The 19932-nt window shown below is 47.8% G+C and overlaps 1 protein-coding gene across 1 annotated transcript in view; it reads right to left on the bottom strand.

Annotated features, from left to right (window-relative positions):
• Nucleotides 1-3318: 3318 nt before the first annotated feature.
• The window catches only part of SYN2 (synapsin II), a 199306-nt gene continuing 182692 nt past the window's right edge, over nucleotides 3319-19932 (bottom strand). The window contains exons 11-13 of the mRNA XM_023547903.2: nucleotides 12874-12934; nucleotides 8189-8435; nucleotides 3319-5853 (exon numbers count right to left, since the gene is read on the bottom strand). Coding sequence (XP_023403671.2) covers nucleotides 5718-5853; nucleotides 8189-8435; nucleotides 12874-12934 — 444 coding nt within the window. The 3' untranslated portion in view covers nucleotides 3319-5717. The remainder of the gene's footprint in view (nucleotides 5854-8188; nucleotides 8436-12873; nucleotides 12935-19932) is intronic.

Here is a 19932-nt window from a genome sequence, read left to right on the forward strand (position 1 = left end):
GAGTGACCTGAGTGGAGCTACCAGTCCTTAGGTCCCTGATGTGAGTAAGTGAGGACCTTGTTTATTAGGCAAAGCAATGTCAAACGTCAAACACCCACCTCTCCACCGCACAGCTGAAATGGTTGGAGTTTGCCAACAAGGGCCTATTCTCCCGAAATAGACTCACACATGTCCATGCAGAAGGGAAAGGTGCTCAAGGTCCATGGTTTATGCCTGGACAGGAGCTGCTTCTGTCCTGAGCTCCCCCAGTTAATGGAGCTAGCAAATTATCTTTTCCTCCCAGTTGCAAATTTTTTCCTTCCCCAAGGCTGGTAGGATGGCTCTAGGTGCTCACCAGGGTCTATCTCAGGCCCAGGGATTCAGCCGCTGAAGCCGGCTTGGGCATGGTTGGGGGGAAGGGCAGTAACATATACGCAAGTACTTAGTTTTTGCCGAGAGCGCCGTTCTCCTCAGGTTCCGGAGGTGTGAGTAGGCTGTGTGGCTGGCTGCTTCTCCCTGAGGAAACTGCGGCCGAACGCTAGTACCAGCCCGACGCCACCACCGCCGCCGCTCCGGGAATGGTGCCTGAGGGCTCCCTGAGATTCAGGTCCGGTAACTCCTCTCCACTTCTGAACGGCCTCTTCCTCCTCCTGCCCTTCAGTTTGTTGTCTAAGCTTGCCTTTGATGCTCAGGGCTCCCAGCTTGTCACAAATATACTCGTTTCACTTGTTTTTTGGGGGTCTTTGTTGTAAAGAGGGCTTGATGGAAGCTTCTGTCTATTCCACCATCTTGGCTCCACCTCTGTCCACCTTTTGGTGCAACCTTCTCTGACCAGCCTGAATAGAATTGTGCTGGACTCCAGCATCACTTAGTGCTTCTTGTCCATTGTACACTTGATTGGCTTATCTTATTCATGTCTCATCCATTGGTATTATGAATGTATCTGAATTCCTCAAATATTAAGTTCACTTAACTCCTATGCAGTATTCCAGTTTATGATAAACCATAATTTATGTCTTAAATGTCTATGAGAGACAGTTGATTATTTCCATTTTTCACAAATAGTGCTACAGCCAATATCCTTTCACTTGGCTCTCTGTGTACATGTGCAAGAGATTTTTCCAGTGTGGACTCCAGAAATGAAGTTGCTGAATCATAGGGATGGTGCATCAGGTATTGCCAAATTGTTTCCTAAAGTGGTTGTACCAATACATGCTCTTGCTAGTAATGTGTAAGAGTTCTGCTTCCCATACCTTTTGCAATACCTACCAAGCTTAACCACCCCCCACCCCTGCCGCCACCCCACAACTAACATTTTGACTACTCTCATCTTATGGCACTTATCACTTTCTTCTTTAAATTATATTTGTATATATGCTACCTCCTCTACTGGCCTGTAAACTTTCTAAGGGCAACCCTAGTTGACCCAGTCGTCATTGAGTTGACTCCAACTCATTGCAACCCCATGTGTTGCAGAGTAGAACTGTGCTCCATATGGTTTTCAAATGCTTGGTTTTTTGGAAGTAGATCACCAGGTCTTTCCTCCAAGGTGCCTCTGGGTAGATTCGAACCATCAATTTTTTGGTTAGTAGTTGAGTGTTCAACTGTTTGCGCCATGCAGGGCCTCTTTTGTAAGGGCAAAATCTTTGCTTTACTAATTTTTACATTCCTCCCACAAAACGTCTTGAACTTAGTAAGTGCACGATAAAGAACTGTGAACAACACCATAGCAAAAAGATGGAAACAACCTAGATGCCCATCAACAGATGAATGGATAATCAAACTGTGGTACGTACACACAATGGAATATTACACAACGATAAAGAACAACAATGAATCTGTGAAGCATCTCATAACATGGATGAATCTGGAGGACATTATGCTGAGTGAAATAAGTCAATCACAAAACGACAAATATTGTATGAGACCGTTACTGTAAAAACTAATAAGAAGGTTTACACACAAAAAGAAACTACCTTTGATGATTTTAAGGGAGGGGAGAGGTAGGGATGGAAAAACACTAAATAGACAATAGATAAATGGTAACTTTGGCGAAGGGTAACACAGTAAACAATACTGGGAAAACCAGCACAACTTGTACAAGGTACGGTCATGGAAACTCCATAGACATATCCAAATTCCCTGAAGGATAGAATTGCTGGGCTGAGGGCTGTGGGGATCATAGTCTTGGGGAACATCTAGGTCAATTGGCATAACATAGTTCATAAAGAAAATGTTCTACATTCTACTTGGGTAAGTAGCATCTGGGGTCTTAAAAGCCTGTGAGTGGCCATCCAGGATACTCCACTGGTCTCACCCCCTTGGGAGCAAGGAAGAATGAAGAAAACTAAAGATACAAGGGAAAGATTAGTCCAAAGGACTAATGGACTACATCTACCACGGCCCCCACCAGACAGTCCAGTACAACTAGATGGTGCCCAGCTATCACCACTGACTGCTCTGACAGGGATCACAATAGGGTGTTCTGGACAGAGCTGGAGAAAAATGTAGAACAAAATTCTAACTCACAGATAAAGACCAGACTTACTGGCCTGACAGAGACTGCAGAAATCCTGAGAGTATGGCCCCTGGGCACCCTTTCAGCTCAGTAGTGAAGTCACACCTGAAGTTCACTCTTCAGCCAAAGATTGGACAGGCCCATAAAACAAAACGAGACTAAAGGGGCACACCAGCCCAGGGGCAGGGACTAGGAGGCAGAGGGAACAGGAAAGCTGGTAATAGGGAACCCAAAGTTGAGAAGGGAGAGTGTTGACATGTTGTGGGGTTGTTAACCAATGTCATAGAACAATGTGTGTACTGACCGTTCAATGAGAAACTAGTTTGTTCTGTAAACCTGCATCTAATGTGCAATAAAAAATTAAAAAAAAAAGAATTATGAACAAATAAATAGATAAACAGAATTGATTGATCCTAACACCTTCCCCCATAGATGGTTAGTTCCAGGAGGGCAGGGCTGAGGCTCTGTATCTCAACTAATCTGGGGTGAGGATGTGGGTAGGGAATCCCCATAAGCTGCAGAGACCGTAGCACAGTGTTACAACTGGACTGTAGACCAAAGGCTTCAAGGTCTACAGTAAACTGTGAACAACCTTTTGGAGACTCCAGCCTTAGATTATCTTATCATGGTATTCACCAAATATTTATTGATTGTTGTGAGTGGCCGATTTCCCAGTCTCTGGGGCCATGTTTATTAAGTAGCAAGGAGGCTATTTCTGAATGGAACTCCCCCACCCCCGGCCCCACCCCATTACTAAGGGTTGGATAGAATCCATGTGTCCTTTGCACTGGGTGCTGCATGAACTATGGTAAATGCCTCCCCTTTTTGTCGCCCCAGAAGTTCAGGCTGACTCACTTTCTAAATAAGCTGCTGTGGTTTTTGGTCTGACATGACGTGGAAGAATGAGTAATTTTTCAAGAACCTGAATTATATTTGACCAGAATAAGATACATGTGTATGTTACTTATGGCTCTGGGATAAGGGGTCAACACTGGTAACAAGTCCCCTAATCTTCTCCCAGCCCTTTCCCTGAGGCCAGGGAATAGAGAGAAGGTGAAGGAAGAAGGTGAATATGGACACGCAGAATGTTTGTGTACATCTCTTATTTTGATATGTCATGCAAACTTTAATAAAAGTCTATCTTGTTGCTAGATTAAATAAAATTACAGCAAAGTAGTTAAGGCCTTGAGCTCCGCTGTTTCCCTGCTTGAGTTCAAAGCTCCATCACTTACCAGCTGGGTGACCCAGAGCAAGTTATTGAACCTTGGTGTACCTGTTTCCTCATTTGTAAGATAACAACAGGGTTGTTGTGAGGAACACATGAGTTGATATATGTTAAGGGCTTAAGACAGTGTGTGGAACATATAGGTACTATACAAGTATTGGTAACTATTTCTTTGACTCCAAGTGGTAGACTCTTGCTTGGAGATAGAAGGAACCTTAAAGATCAATTACCTTGAGTCTAGGCATCCCCCTTCCTTCTGTTTAGTTGGTTAGTTTCTTCCGTAGTAACGTGTGTTGTGATGGGAGGGGGCCTGCCACCTTTAGGTGTAACTCAATGGGAGGTTCTACTTTCTGCTCTTTAAGTGTAAGGAAGTACAGTTCTAGATCCTTGAACCTTGAAAACATGGGCTGAGTTAGTTAGAAAGGAGATCCTGGCACCAGAGAAATTCATTCCCTGACCTCTCAATGCCTACTGCTTGTAAGGAGTTAGCAAGATGGTGGCATTTGGATGAGAATCATTTTGTTGAGTTAATAGGATGGTCATTATGTATAAGAAATGTTAGATGAAATGTTAGTGTACTGATTTCTTTTTATCAGATGTGGATATGTGCAGATGTGGTATCTATCTTCACAGCATCTGTGGTCTTTGGGAAGATACTCTTAAGTACCAGAGAGTCCTTGAGAAGCCAGAGTGAAGTCCCTAGGAGCTCAACCTCAACTGCAGGACTCCGCAGCACTCTCGGGGCCAGGTGTGTGGAACCCCAGTCCAGTCTCCTTGGCACCACTGGGTGGGCTTTACCTGAGGAGCTTAGTGGACCGGACAAGTAGGTCTAGTTTGGCTGCTAGTGGAGCAAGGGTGGCATGCTTATTAGAAAGGCTACAGATTCAGTCAAATCAGTAGAAATGCTGAGTTGCTGGAAAAGTCCAGCTGAGGAGATACATTCATGGGGAAGTGTCAGGAAGCCCAGTATAAGTGACATCTAAAGCACCGACCTACTCTAAACCTCTCAACCACTTGTGAACCCAGACATCCACCTGCAATCACACTTACACGCAAACACCTTCATGCACTGCTGCCACTGACAGCTTTGCCCTTGTAGGCTTTTCATATCCCTACACTCGCAAACACACACCCATTCCTCACACACAGCCTCTCAGTCAAAAGAATGGCCTTGGGGAGACCTGAAAGCTGAAATCCAGAGCTGGTTAATGCTGCTGCTTTTATTTTACACCAATGGTCTTAACATTGATTTGGAGGTGCACACAAAACTCAGCATACTACTGCTGTTACAGTGTCACAGTGACGTCTCTACAGTCGGCTTCAGGGCTCTAGGTCACTGCAGTGCCCAGGCAAGACCTGCTTTTCAGAGGAGGGCACAGGGGACAGCAGATGCTGGTGCTCTTGAATATCAGCAGGCTCAAGGTGCTTCACCACGACAGCAGTCTAGGAATCTTGTGTGTTAGGCAGGTGTGTTTGAACAGTTAAACAGGTGTGACAAGGAACCCAGGTGTGGGTAAGTTCCTAAAACTTAGAGCCAAGAGTACTTTCAGGTGAGCCTATACTGTCCAAATATGTAGCGCTGACTGAAGGTGGGGGGCATGCTTAGCACTGCATCTGAGCTAGGTTAAGCTACCAGGTTAAGCTAGGAGTCCTCAGTTAAGGTGATCCTGGCTTCACAGGGAAGAATAAGACATGATGGCACTGTCACAATAAGGCCACTAAACTCATAGCTAACGAGGACCTCAGAAGGAAGCTTTCGTGACTATGGGAAAGCTGCTTTTTCCTCTCTGATGTCAGGTGCCTCTTGCTGGCTGGGCACCTGCCCTGAGACAGTCATGTGGTCCTTTCTGAGCTGCACGACATCACTGAGCACGATGGAGCAGAGGAAGGGGCCACACACATCACGGTCACGGGACATCTACCAAGTGGCTGACTGCTGGCAAATGCCTTTGATGCCTTTCCTTGTTGAGCGGGGTGCCCCCGCGTGTCTGAGGGCTAATCTGAAAAGAGGCTGGCAAAAGACTTCCTCAAGCTCCGGATGGTCTCCGCTTTGGCCTCATCCTCATTGGCTGAAGACCGGAAGAAGGAGGACTCAGAGAAGCTGAAGGCATTTGTCAGGGACTGCGACTTGCTTGAAGATAAAAACCAGAGAGAATGTGAAAGGGTGGTGTTCCCAGCAAGGCAGGGAGGGATGGTGACAGGAGGATATACAACCGGAGACCCCACTCCCACCCCAAGGAGGCCAGGGTGACAGGAAAGAGCCTGCAGCTGGAAAAGACAGCACTCCTAGGACAGGGGAGGGCCCTCACCTTCAGTGCTGCTAACCCAAGAAGGGATGGGGGCATGTGGGAACCAGGGAGAGGGGGAAAGACAGAGAAGGGAAGAGGGAGAGGAGAAAAAGGAAGAAGGGTTGACTCAGAGGTTGTGTCTTTTATTTAATGCTAAGGGCCTGACAGTTGAAGTTTAGATGCCCCAACTTGGAAAGTACTAAGCTAAGAATTTCATGCCCTTTCCCTCTGATGAGACGCGGCAAGCACGGGCTATGATTCTTGACTCTTTCCATCAGCTATCAAGTGGTGGCTCAGAAGACCAGGTTCAAAGTCCTGGGTCTGCCACTCACTCACTCTTGACTTTAGACACGTACGTGCCTTTCTGGGACTCAGGTTCCCATCCGTGAAATGTAGATGTTTGGTAAGATGATAGCTAGGCCCTTTCAGCTCTTTGTATTCTGTTCTTCTCTCTGGTTCCAAAACCTTCTCAGCTTGGCCCAAATTCTAATGCATCAGCTTCCCTGTTCTTGAGATGGACATAATCATCCTTGAAGCCTTCCTTAGAAAAAGCCCTAATATAGGGTCTGTGGGGTTCAGGGTGTCCAGGGGCAAAAGAGATATATATAGGCCCATATGGGCCTATATAGACAGTTCTCTAATTAAAAAACCCAGCTCACACACATTGTAGGGGCCTATTTTTCCCTTCAGAATCTAGTGATGCAGTGAGAAAACTGTGAAGGCAAGAAAGTGGTAGAAGGCAGAGCCCAAAAGTCTACAAGAGGACAAGCTCTCTGGGCTGCTCTAGTCGCCCATCTTGTCTCTTCCTTGGCTCCCGCTATGCCTCTTTCCTGTTGGTTTCTGGCTCCCGAATGCTTCTCTGGGTGTCTTGGAACTCCCAGTCTTTCCCTAAATGCTGGGTGCAACCCAGGAAACTCCCTGCTCCAGGACTGTGGGCAGTTTCTCTCCGGCTGTGTGAGCCTGTGAACAGATGTCCTGCCTTTCATGAGGGCTAGGGATGAGCCTGCACACGCTGGCCTCAGGGTGGTGGCATTGGCACACACAGGCAGAGGACACTGGTTACAAGTCCCCAGCTTGTTGTCCCAGGCTGGCTCTGCTCAACACCTTCAGTCCAGGGGCAGTGACAAGCCAAAGACCTGCCCTCTGAGCAGGCCAGAGCTGGGGAGCATGAAGGGGCAGTGGCTCTCCTATCAGATAGGACCAAAAACCCAGATAAAGCAGTCATCAGGAGCCCTGAGCCCTAACCCTGGATTTGCCACTAACAGGGTGGCTTTGAAAAAGAAAATTAATCGAATCTCTGAGTTAAGTGTCTTCATCTGTGCCATTTCTAGATGATCTTTCTAAGTGGCTTGTTTGAGCTCCAAAATCCTACAGCCCCTTCCTGAAAGTTCATTTACTGCCTGTGGCCTGACTGAGAAGCACAGAGGGGTGGCTCCACCCCTAAGGTGCAGCTACCTCTGCTCACTGTGGTGACATGTCTGTTTGCCATCTCTTCTGGCTCATGCTAAGGGGGAGAGGGTGGGACTGACCACCATCCACACCCAGGTGCTGTCTTCCAGGGGTCCTCAGTTTTCTCCTCCGAAGCAGGGCTGTGTGGTAGGGCTTCTAGAGCTACTGTTGGGATGAGGGGGCCCAAGGGAACGAGTTCCTCAGAGTCGATCTGGGCACCCCTCCGAGGTCCGTGCCGGAAGCTGACTGCCTTTCAGACAGAGCTGAAGGTAAAAAGTTGAAATGGATTTAAATACTTCCCCATTTTTCTTCTGGGCAGCCTTGCTGATTGCACACCCTCAACTGTGAGTCAGAGGCAGGAAAGAAGATTTAAAAAAATTTTTTTAGAGAGGGGGGAGAGAGAGAGAGAAGGAATGGAAAAAAGAGTGGGAGGCAGGGTAGAAACAAAAAGCTGTAAGCTACTTTTCTGAAGGAAGCTGGTGCAGGAACCACTGTGCCTTAACGCCTCTCTCTGGGAAGAAAGGGGAAGGTTTGTGCTTCTAGCGAGACGTTAGACTTTCACTTCCCTCTTTCCTACTCTCTTCAAACAACCCTCACCATGACCCCCCCCCCCCAAAAAAAACCCACAAAAGTATCTGTAGGAGGAGGCTTGTGGAAGGTGCTTTCTAGCAGCTGAGCCCAGGCCTGTGTGGAGGGGCAGGAAGGGGGAGCTGCCGCGCCGTCTCTTACTTGAGCTGTGGGTGAGGCTGGGGCTTCTGTGGTGGCGCGGCCGGGGGTGGCTGGGCCTCTGCCAGGGAGTTGCTGCTGGAGGGTGCATCTCCGTGGGTGGTGGGGCCGCCTGGCCGAGGAGGAGCCGGAGAGGAGGAGGAAGAGGAGGAAGAGGAGGAGGAAGGTGGCAGTGATGGTCCAGGGGGGAGCCGGCGTGGAGGCAGCACCTTGCCTGGGGGTTGCATTCCTTGGGGTTGCCCAGGGCCCCCTAGGTTCAGTACAAGAAAAACTTCATAATTTAACCATATCAAAGGGTTTCCTTATTAAAATCTATGTCTCAAAGGGTGTGGTTAGTTAATTGCCAAAAGGATAAGCTCTATTACAGGAAGCCACCACCGGAGGCTCTGAAGGGCTCCAAAGGGAGTCTGGATGTGTGGGAGCTCACACATCACCACTACTTGTTCCTCCTCAGAGACACAGCACCTCAGTCCCAGCAGAAGTCAGGACAGAGAAGAAACCATGGGATGAACAAGCCTCAGTCAAAGGCCCCAGACCAGAGGAAATCCCTCTTGCCCAGAGGTTCCTCAGGTACAGCCCACCCTGCTCCAGGGTCTAGCAGGAAATTCCAATTCCACACAGCAGATGTAGGACGTTACTGTTGTCAGCTGCCATAGAGTTGGCCCCCAACTCATGGCCACCCCATGCACAATGGGATCAGACTGTTGTGATTCATGGGGCTTTCACTGGCTGATTTTTTGGAAGTAGATCACCAGGCCTCTTTTAGTCTGTCTTAGTCTGGAAGCTTTACTGAAACCTGTTCAGCACCACAGCAACACGCAAGCCTCCAGTGACAGACAGGTGGTGGCTGCAGTTGAGGTACACTGGCGGGAATCAAACTCAGATCTCCCACACAGAAGGCGAGAATTCTACCACTGCACCATCATTGCTCTCCACAGATGCAGGATAAAAGACTCATTGCTGTGGAGTCAATCCCGACTCATAGAGACCCTATAGGACAGAGTGGAACTGCCCTGTAGGGTTTCCAAGGCTGTAATCTTTATAGACGCAGAATGCCACATCTTTCTCCCGTGGAGCCACCAGTGGGTTCAAACCGCCAACCTTTCGGTTAGCAGCCAAACACTTAACCATGGCATCACTGGGCTCCGTAAGGTGGTGGTAAGATCCTTGGAGTGGGGATCAGAAAACTCAAGAAATAGTCTATCAGTGACTCACAGAGCGAATCACCAAATACCTCCGGGCCTCAGTTTTTCCAACCATAATATTGTTAAAAAGAAAGCCCTAGTCTTAGATATCTTTCAAGACTATAGTAAGTTCCAAAGATGATAATGGATGAGAAAGCTCTTCAAAAGACATCCCATGCTTTACAATCCTAAACTATCATTGACTTAGTATGATTTTTATGAAGCTGGCCTTCATCTAGCTCCAAGTCTACATGTGTTTGATTGCCACACACTATACCAAGATGAGTCCTCTTTTTCCAGGGACTCTTTTGCCTCTTGGTGCCATCCTCAGGGGTTCATCATGATGCACCTCTCAGGTGTATGTGGTGATATTCTCCAGAAGTGCAAGCACCATTCACCTGTGGGGATTTAGTGGGTACCCTCTGGCAAAGAAGAGCTTCAAGAAAGGACCAGCACACCCTTCTTCCAGCATGAGACAGAATACCATCTGGGAGCCTGAAGAGAAACGAGGCCACCCTCCCTCTGGGGGTTCGTAGCAGTGTGTGTGGTACCAGAATGCTCAGATTTTGCCCGGGTGAGGGGAGGGGCAGTGGCTACACTCAGAAATCAAAAGACATCCCATCAGCACACTCTGACTAGTGAAAATGGTGCACAATTGGATTGGGAGATCCCATTTCTCAACCTCAGTCCCAGAGCCCACATCCAGAGGCCTGTTCGAAGAAGTGGGCTTACAGAAACTCAACAGCAGCTAAAGTTGTGTTTAACTTAGTTTTCTGGGAACACTGGGACACTTGTGCCCTCAGGTGATCTAGACTTGTATATCTACACCACTGTGCAGCCATGATTGTCAGCCCATTTCCCCACACATGACATCGGCTCCCCTTCAGCATCAATGACCAACTCATACCAAGGTTAGTGACACATAAAAAAAAAACGGAATTTTTGTGTTTAAGAAGTTCAAGTTGAAATCAAATAATTAGTGAAGATGACTCTTGGCAGATTAGCAGGTTATTTCACATCAATCAGTTTTTTTGGGTTTTGTAAAATTTGGCATCCCTCTTATTAGCATTTTCTCATAAAGTAAAACAGGTTGACAGCTCAGCCTCTCGTACCAGAAACCTGAGTGCTTTCCCACTTGGATAGAGATAACTTGAGTAGGCAGAAACTTTACAACTTAACACTGAAGACAGATATAACTTTTTCCTTTATTGCACATTAAGCTGTACAAGAGAGTCACAAAAGAGAGGTACTTCAATCACACTTCCAGCATTGGCTGAGGTTCTCCCAGCTGGATTGGTACAAAAAAAAGGGACAATATTGGAAAAGAAATGGGTACAAAACACCTGAACACAAGTCCTATACTGTGACACAGGTGTCCCCCAGGTCACAGAGTTGTCACTTGGCATGCTGCCTGAGGGCATGTGACAGTCAGGTCCTGCCATCTGCTTGCGTTTGGCAGTGGGAGCCACAGCCAGTGTCTTCCCCCGCCTGAGAGGCCCTGGCTGACACCACTCTGCAGCCTGACTGAATTTAAATGGGGAATCTGTATGTGTGGCTCACAAATGTCACATGAAAAGCACCTGAATGTTCACACTGGTCACATGCAGAGAAGCAACATCACCATCAGCTCACCATTGCCAGTTGGACAAAAAAAAAAAAAAGTATTCCTCCATCCTAGGAAACGTTGCTTTATTCCTGTCTATCATTGCATCCAACTGGGAGATACTTAGAACCTGATTCCTAGTTAATGCCTCTGGAAGCGTATGTGTGCACATATGTATATATTTACAACAGGTCAACTACCATTACCATCTAAGGGAGGGATCACAGACAGAACATTCACACTCAATGCATTTCCCTGCCTCAGAATTTGCCAGCAACCACAGAAGAAACCAGGGCACATGCCCCTCGACGTGTGAGCCATGTTACATATTACCAACACTAATCACTCTTCAGACCTGGTAATCCAGAACAGTGACTTGTCAATACAGGGGTGGGAGGGAATGTAAAAGGAGAACCCGAAGCATTTTTTCTAGGAGACAAATTGCTAGCATGAACTCCTGCAGACCAGCATGCCCAGGGAGGGTACCTGGTGCCAGGGGATGGTGAGCGAGAGGAGGCCCTGAACAAATGGCCCCACCCCTGCCCAGATGTGGCTTGCTAGAGTGAAGAGGACACACTGGGGAGGGCTCTTAAAAAGCCATGGCTGTAAGGCCTCTGCCGCAAACACACACAAGCTAAGATCTGAGACAATTCTTCCCAGGGCAGATCCAGGTCGTGTTCCTCTGGGCTCCAGAGGGGTTTAGGAATGGCTGAGAGCGAAAACAGGAGTCCACCTAAGGGTTCTGTTGGCAGTGGACCTGCTCAGATGAAATGGGACCTTTTGATTTGGTCTCATGTCAGGATGCCTCAGGAGAGGCCAAGAGCAGAATGTCAGGTTCTTCCCAGACTTTCGGTAGCTCTCACCTCTGTACACAGGTAAAGCTTCAGGAATACAAAGCAGCCTCAGTTCCACAGAAGCACATGTATGGCCAATTCAGAAACAGCAACAAAGAAGAAACAACTCAGGGGGACTGAAATCAGTACACAGAAAATACTCACACATTCACTTTGATATTGCACATCAGCGGCCCCATTTTTTTTTTTTTTTTAAATCTCGCAGCTAATCAGATAATAATAAAAACAAAGGGGTACACTGGGATGTGGAATACAGAACACATTCCTGGAAAAGGCTTGTTCTTTATATTTCACGTCATCACTGAAAACACAAGAGCTCTACAGGCACAGCCAGCCTATTCACAGAAACTCAAACTGTAGCACATTTTAGCAAATGGAGAAAAAGGTGGATGGATGCCTTCAAATTCACTGGATGGAGCTACGGAAAATAGACCTCGAAAATCTCTTAAACTTCTATTTACCCTAGTCATGCAGAAAGGACGCAAAGAGCACAGTTTGACGAAGATCCCAAGCACACTAGTGGAGGTATGTGGGGTGGAGTCGGGGGCTAATCTGAGCCTGGGGAGAGGGGGAGGGGAGTTGGGTTTTCTTGTGGTCTCATTTCTCCCCTGCCACCCCCCTACTCCTAGTTTGCCCCACATTATGTAAGACTTCAAAAAATGCGATCAAACCACCCAGAAGAGAGAGTCACACTGGACTTGGGAGAGGCACAATTCTTTTGTATACTGTTGACAAACAGCCCTGGAATCACAAGTTATACAGAGAAACGTTAAGTGAGCATTACAAGCACGAACAGGAACAGGTAAACAACCAGACAGAGGAGCTGACACCGCATAGGAAAAACACAGTCCAGTCAGCATTGAAAGAGCGCAGAAACGGCACTGGTGGGAGGGCCTGTTGCTCCCCTCCCCACTTGCCTTTCTTTTTTGTTTGTTTTTGGCTTAAAATTTCTGCTTGGAAAAATTAACTACCAATTCCTTTAAGAAGCTTGGACTTGTTTTGGCCCTACTGCAATGCCATTACAGTCGAGAATATACTGTAAACAACCTTGGGGGGGTGGCCGCTGAGGTGGGGTCTTGCTGGAGTCCGGGTCCTTAAGAGTTCCGCTCTGGAAGACAAAAATGCAAAATAGATAAAAACCCAACTCCAAAGGAATTCCGACAAGAAACTCTGTGGCATGGCCCCAGGGGGACCCAGCAGGACTGGGCCCTTATGTTTCCACCGTGCCAGAAAGGCCTCAAAGGGATCCTCGGCCTCCCGGGTGTTGCTGGGCAGGTGAAGGCAGTCTGGGGCTTGGAACCCCTCTATATGCATGGTCTGAGACCTCCTCAACCTTATTTAGACTTGTTCTTTCTAGAAGCGTGTGTCTTCTCATACCATATAGTTTCTTCGCTGGTGCCTGCCTGATGTCTACCTTCCACCATACTTACAGAACCAGCTCCCTGAAGGAAAGGGAGGATCGACACCAACCTCAGAGGTTGGGCTGGGCTTTAGGTGGCCCCAGGGGCAGGAAAGGCAGTGAAGCTGGAGCAGGTGACTAGCCTAGACTTGGTTCACTGCTCAGCTAGAGTTAACTCAGGATGGGTTCAGTCCTGGGGCTGAATCAGGTTAGATCCACTCTTTGGGCTGGGCTGGAATTCCTATGGGGAAGGCCTTGAGGGAGGAGACAGTAGTTTGTTTCCCAGAACCCTCCTTACCCAGAGGGCAGGAGTAAGACGCCAATGTTTGTGAAAGTGCTCAAGGCCAGGCTGTTCCTCCCTCTCAAACAGCATAATTACATTTCACCCAATAGGGTGGCCCCACTCCCACGTTTCCTCTCCTCCCAGCTGTGATTATGATGATGCCCTGACAGGATCAAAAGACTCAGGTAACTTCAGTATGTCTAACATTTGTATTTAACGCAGTGAGCACCTGAGCTTGAATTCAGCACAGGGGAAATACTCTATAAAACCTAAGGACTGCCTAGTGTGCCTGCTGATGGTGATGTCAAAGAGGGGGGTTTTGAGGCGGGCTACAAAGTGGGCTGAGCCTGGCTTTGGCATCCTCCCACTTCCTCTTTGGTCCTCCTTGCTCCATGTGAAATGCCCCCAGCCCTCCCCTGCCTCTCCTGTTCCCCTGGGCCTCCTGCCTATCAAGGCCTGTTTTCAGTGTTACCTTTTCCAGTCTTTCAATAACAGCATTGCTTCAAACCATTCTACTAATAGAATTTCAGATAGTAGTAGGCAGGGGACCTTTGAAATATCCTTCAAGCCACCACATCAGTGATTGCCTTTTCCATCGATAACCCCAACCTCTCACAATCACACCAAGAACACCAGCACTTCTTTTCTCCTTCCTCCAAGTACTCTCATGGGAGCCATGAGGCTTGGTCTGAATCTGGCACTGAAACGCCCCATACCCAGTTAGCCAGCAAGAGATCATGCTGTCATCCAGACCCAGCAGATCCTCCCTCCTGGCATCTCAGATCCACCATCTTCTCTTGAGCAACCCTGGTGACCTATATCATTTCTTGTTTAGACTACTACAAACCAAACAAACAAACCCATTGCCTTCTAGTCTATTCCGACTCATAGCAACCCTATTGGCAGTTCTACTCTGTCCAACAGGGTCGCTATGAGATAGGCTGCTATAATAGCCTCCAAATTCTTTAGTTTCTTCTCTCTACAATCTATCTTCTCCATGGCTACCTACTACCCTCCTAAACTCCTCTCCTAATTGTGTCACTTTACTACTCTAAATAATTTATAGCTAATATTTACTGAGTGCTTATTATATATGATGGGCATGTTTATGCAATATCTCCCTCAACCTCATAATAGCTCTATGAAGTAGGTAATATTATTATCAGCATTCCTAATTTTTAGGTAAAGAACCTGAGGTCCAACCAAGTAAGTCAAACAATTTCCAAGGTCCCACAGTGGAGCTAATGCAGCTGAGATGGGAGCCCAGAGTGAATAGCAGTGCCATTCTCTCCCCATTGCCTTCAGGGCGGCATCCAGATTCCTCAGGCTAGCATTGGAAACTTCTTCAGCATGATCCTAATCGGCCTTTCCAGCCTTATCTAAACACACCTCTTCCAGGCCTGAGCCCTCATTGTTTATTCTCTAGTCTAGCCCACACCATTATTTAGGCTGAGTACCCATCGGAATGCCTTTTCTCCATTTCTGCCAATCCAACCCAATACATCCTGGATGCCTAAGTCAAGTTCCTCTCCACTCAGGAAATCTTCCCTCTGACTATCCCTGTTGACTGTGCTCTCCTCTCTGAAATCTCGTAATAGCACCTAATAAACTTGTACCACCAAAGGGGGTGCTTGTAGTGCTATCTTGTCATCCTGTAGACTGGAGTGATGCCAGATCCTTGAGAGCAAGGACTGTGTCTTCGTCTTCTCATGAATGCCCAACAAATGCAGTGCTCTTTTTTTTTTTTTTCCAAAGAAAAATTGGGATACATGGCCTGATACTGGAACAATTTATTTAAAAGGTAAAATTAATAAATCCATTAAATGTGAGATGGACTAGACGAACACTGCGGTTTCTTCCAACTCTGAGCACTTATGATTTCGGGAAAAACTTTGAAAATCCCCTAAGTTAAGCTCTAATGGTACAACTCTGACACTGGGAAGAGTTCACAAGGGTGCACGCACCACAAAGGCAGGCCCCAGCTCTCTTTAGCCACAGAAATATACAAACAAGAGCCCCAAGCATGACCAGAGCTCAAGGTTCCCTTCCAAATGCTTCAGGAGAAGAGCTCCCAAGGGCAGTCCTTCACTGGAGCCTGGGAATGTGCCTCAGCCACCCTCGTCTGGTGCCCAGGGAGCTTCTCCTGTCCCCGGCTCCACGGAGGTTGCAGATGGAAGACTTCCCAGGGACTACAGCGGCGGGGAGGAGAGTCCCTAAGGACTTTCCCCTGCTAGGCTGAGACACTCTGGCTCCACCCACAAGCCTTCTGTCTGCTAGGGGCGGAGGGCCTATTCCCTGTGGGGTTTGGCTACCATGGATCTGTCTCCAGTCACCAAGAGTGGCCTGGGATGCCGAATTCCACAGAAGTCTGGCCACCCTGGCGTCACTGCCAAAGACTGGCCTGTAGCCAGGCTGCAGCAGGGACTCGTGGCCAGACTGAGCTGCAGCTTCCCTCTGAACGTTGGACTGACTCAAACAGGTAAGGATGTGAAGTCCAGTGCTTGTGCCCCGCTGCACACAAAAAAGAAGGGGAATAAATGGCACTATAGCAGCATAAGGAAAAAAAAAATCCTGGGATTCTAGGATGTCAACAAGCCCAGAGGGTGTCAGCTTCCAATGTCTCAGCAAGGGGAGGTCATAGGTCTGTTGTTCTTTTGGCTGATCAAGCCCCAGGAGAAAGCACTGTGACCAGTTCTGGGCACCTCTTTTAAGAGGGACACTAGCAGAATAAAACAGGTACATGGGGCAGAGACGATGCTGAGAAGTCTGGAAATGACATCTTTCCTCATGTGACTTTGGGCAAGTTACTTAATCTCTGAGTTTCAGTTTCCCAAATGGGGAGATTGTAAGAATTAAATGTGGTAACCATGGAAGCACCTAGTATTATTAGAAGGACAAAATTAGTCCAATGTAAATCTGAATATTATCAAGGGCTAGCTTGGGTAGTAATGAGCTTCCTATCATTAGAGGTATTTAAGCAAAGCCTGGATACATTCTGGTCAGAGATGCTGTAGAGGGGGCTCAAGTAGTTGCAGGTAGATGACTTCTATATGCCCTTTTGACTCCGGGCTTCCATTAATTCTTTAATGAATTTTTCAGTTCTTTAGGTGTCTGAAATACAAAACAATCTCTACTTAGCGTCAGGGTCCTGGGTCCAGCAAGACCCAGGGCTGTGGAGTTTTTCTGGGGTGAGAGGTCACGGTCAGTCTGCTAGTACAGAGTGTCCTGCAGGCACAGGCTTTGAGGCGCTTGGCAAGGAGAGAGTACTGCTGCCCTACATCAAAGCTAATTCAGCTGGGTATCCTGCTATGCCAAATCCACTGGGCTTTGGTCATGAGAGAAGCCAGAGAGGTGGGAGACAGCTAGTTGTTTTGGTGACGCTCAGAGACTCCTCCCAGGTTGACAGATCCATCACTTGGTTGTCAAAAGGAGGACAGCAAAGGTTTCCCTTACACAAGGTCACAATGCTCAGCTCTCTCCATTCTTCTCTTCCCTTGTGGTCTGGCGGAAGCACCAAAGGGCACAGCATATGGTTAAGAGCTCCCTTAACTAGGGACCAGAAGATCCAGCTTTCACTGTTTACCAGCTGTGTGATCTTGGACAAGTCACTTGCATTCTCTTTGTTGATACGTAAAACAGAGATAGAAATACTAGGCCATTCATCTCACATAAGGGTTCTGAGACTCAAAATTATATATGTACTTTTAAATTATAAAGCACTAGGCAAATGTAAGTGATCATCACTATTATTTAAATAATAATAAATGTCAATCCAAAGGAATGAAGCTCTAATGGTAGAATCTCATGTGGTCATGAGAAGATATTTTTGAGTGGTTTTCTGTCACCTGGTACATAGTAGTTCAGTGTTTGTGGGGTTAAATTGAAACCAGACTACTCAGATGGCTCAGGGCTGAGCTGTCCCATGCCCTCAAGAGATCACAGACTTGGTCCCAGCAAGGTCCCTGCAGAAGCAGAACAGTCAGTCACAAATAGTAAATATTAGCTTTTGAGGTGATTGGCAAGGAAATCACTGGCTTGGGAGAGAAACCAAGCCCACGGGTGTCGGTTTGTGGGTTTCTGTCAAAGGCACTTTAATTCCCATCCTGTCCTTTTCAGTAGATAAGGTACATGAGAGAAGTACCCGTCTAAGGTCCCAGCAGGACGAGAAGCTGAGGAAGGAAAGACATTGAGTGACTCAATTCTTGAGGGTTGTTGGCCTGAGCCCAGCTGCCCCCACTCCCACTGAGGAGGAAGGGCCTGTGCTTGCTCAGCATTTCTGAGACAGGAAATTGGAAAAGGGTCCCAGGGCCTGGCCCCAGGAAAGAGGCCAGGCCAAGCAACTTGCCGGACGTGCCACGGAACTATTCTGATCAGCTCCCCCAGGCCCCACTGCCCCGGTCTGGGACCCCAGGGGGAATGAGGCAGTGGGAAGGAATGTAGTCTGGAGGCTGTAGGTTCAGCCAGTGCAAAGGGGACATCAGGCTTTCTGGCACCTTGGGATCTTTCTGGGCTCACCTCTGCAGTCATCTGGGCCACCTTCCTTCCTCAAAGAGGTCGTAAAAGGTGCCCAAGGATGAGCTGCTGCTGCTTCTTCTTCTGCTCTGAGGACAGAGCTCATCTCGTTGACTGGGGCCCTCTCATAACCTAAGGACACAAGACATGTCCCACGGGGGCAGTCCATGGGTCCTATGGGGGCACTGAGGGCCAGGTCACTCGAGGTCAGAATGTCAGCTTCAAGTGATTAAAGATGTCCTTTAAAAGTTAGGACAGCCCCAAAATAGTTTCCCTTAATAGTCTGTTGAGGGATCTAGTCACCAGTGACTATCTGAACCTGCCTCACATCTCTTCACATTCTCAGCTCATACTCACTGGGGAACAAATTCCCTAATGTCAGCCCACTGTGGGAAGCAGGAAGGCCTTTCATTTGTCCTAAATTTACCTCTTTGAAGCTCAAGTAAGGCCCTCTTATTCCCATGTTTGGGATTTGAGGAACAATTGTGTCCCCCTCTCTAAATGCATGGCTCTTCTTTAGGCTCCAGTGAAGCCTGTTCTTAGCCTTGGTCCTTCTCACCAAAGAATCCTCACCTTTATGAGCCTTTGTGGCCCTAAGGACCTGGCTGGAAATGTTTGGAGTATTTTCTTAGACCAGAGAGCCATAAAAATGATTGGCGCAATGTCCCCTTAAGGGCCAGAGGTATGGCCTCAGTCCTTCAATTCTGAGCTCTCATCACTGCCTTTTCCAGATTCTGTAGTTAGCACATATCCTTGAGCACAGCATCTCAGAGCTAGAAGATTTTAAAATGTATTGGCTCCAATAGCTCTCACTCCCAGCCAACTCCTTTCCATGTCTAGGAGGAGGGTTTCAACTGCCCTACTTGATTAGCATTGCTGTGGGAGGCACACGCTTCTTGCCAGAGCAGCCATTTTCCCTCTCAGTGCTAGACAGTGTATTCCTTATGCTGGGTCCAAACCTGTCTTCCAGAAGGTTTGCCTTTAGGTACCAGGTCTATCCCACGGCAGCGACCAGAAAGCTAAAGACATAAAGTCACGTGCTCCTTGAAACCACTGCTAATCAATTGTAGTTCCTTTAACTTTTACTCACAGAATAGATCTGCCTCCCAGTTTTTCTTCACTGAGCACATTGCAGTTAGAGTTTGTTCCTGTCACACTCTGACCCTCAGGCAGCAAACAGTGTTTCACATGTACTCTGATCAGCTCAGGGTAGAAGAGGCTGGGCACCAAATGTGTATTAATGCTTCCTAAGGCTGAGTCTTAAAATCACTCCCCATGGGCGTAACCCACAAGCCAAATAGCACGCCCACTCTGTATACTGAACACAGACCAGTCTCCCCCTCACCCTTCTGTGTCTGAGATTTCTGCATCAGCGATTCAGTCCTTTGGTTCTGGAAGACTTTACAGGAGAATAAAAGGGATGGGAACAGTAAAATGGGAAGCGAACAAAGATTAGCCACGTGAAGGACAGCATGACCTGGAAGCTTTGTCCACCTGCCTCCTCCCTGGTTCCTGGACTCTCAACAGCAGCACACGTCTCTCCAGAGCCCCAAGATGAGAGGCCTAGTTCAGATCCCAGAAGACAGACTCCAAGGGTCAGGGCATGTGTGGGGAGAGGGCAGAGCAGGGAGTACAGGAAGGAGGCTCTGTGGGTATTTAGCCCGCAGGCTTTGGCTGTCACTGGCCACCAGGTGTCACTGCCGCCCTGAGAACAGTCTCCCTAAAGGACTTCAGAGCCCCCTGGTGTAGAAGGTCACTGCCTAGGCCAACTCTCAGGGCCCCCCCAAAGCTGGCAGTCCACGCAGGCTGAGGCTCAGCTGTAATCAGCCAGATCAGCCTTTGCCACTCTTCTCTCTGTTTCAGGACAGTCAAGGCCTCTTACACCCCTGACTCTACACCTCCGAACCACAGC

This window comes from Loxodonta africana, chromosome 22 (assembly GCF_030014295.1).
Source record: "Loxodonta africana isolate mLoxAfr1 chromosome 22, mLoxAfr1.hap2, whole genome shotgun sequence".
In the NCBI taxonomy this organism is placed as follows: Eukaryota; Metazoa; Chordata; class Mammalia; order Proboscidea; family Elephantidae; genus Loxodonta; species Loxodonta africana.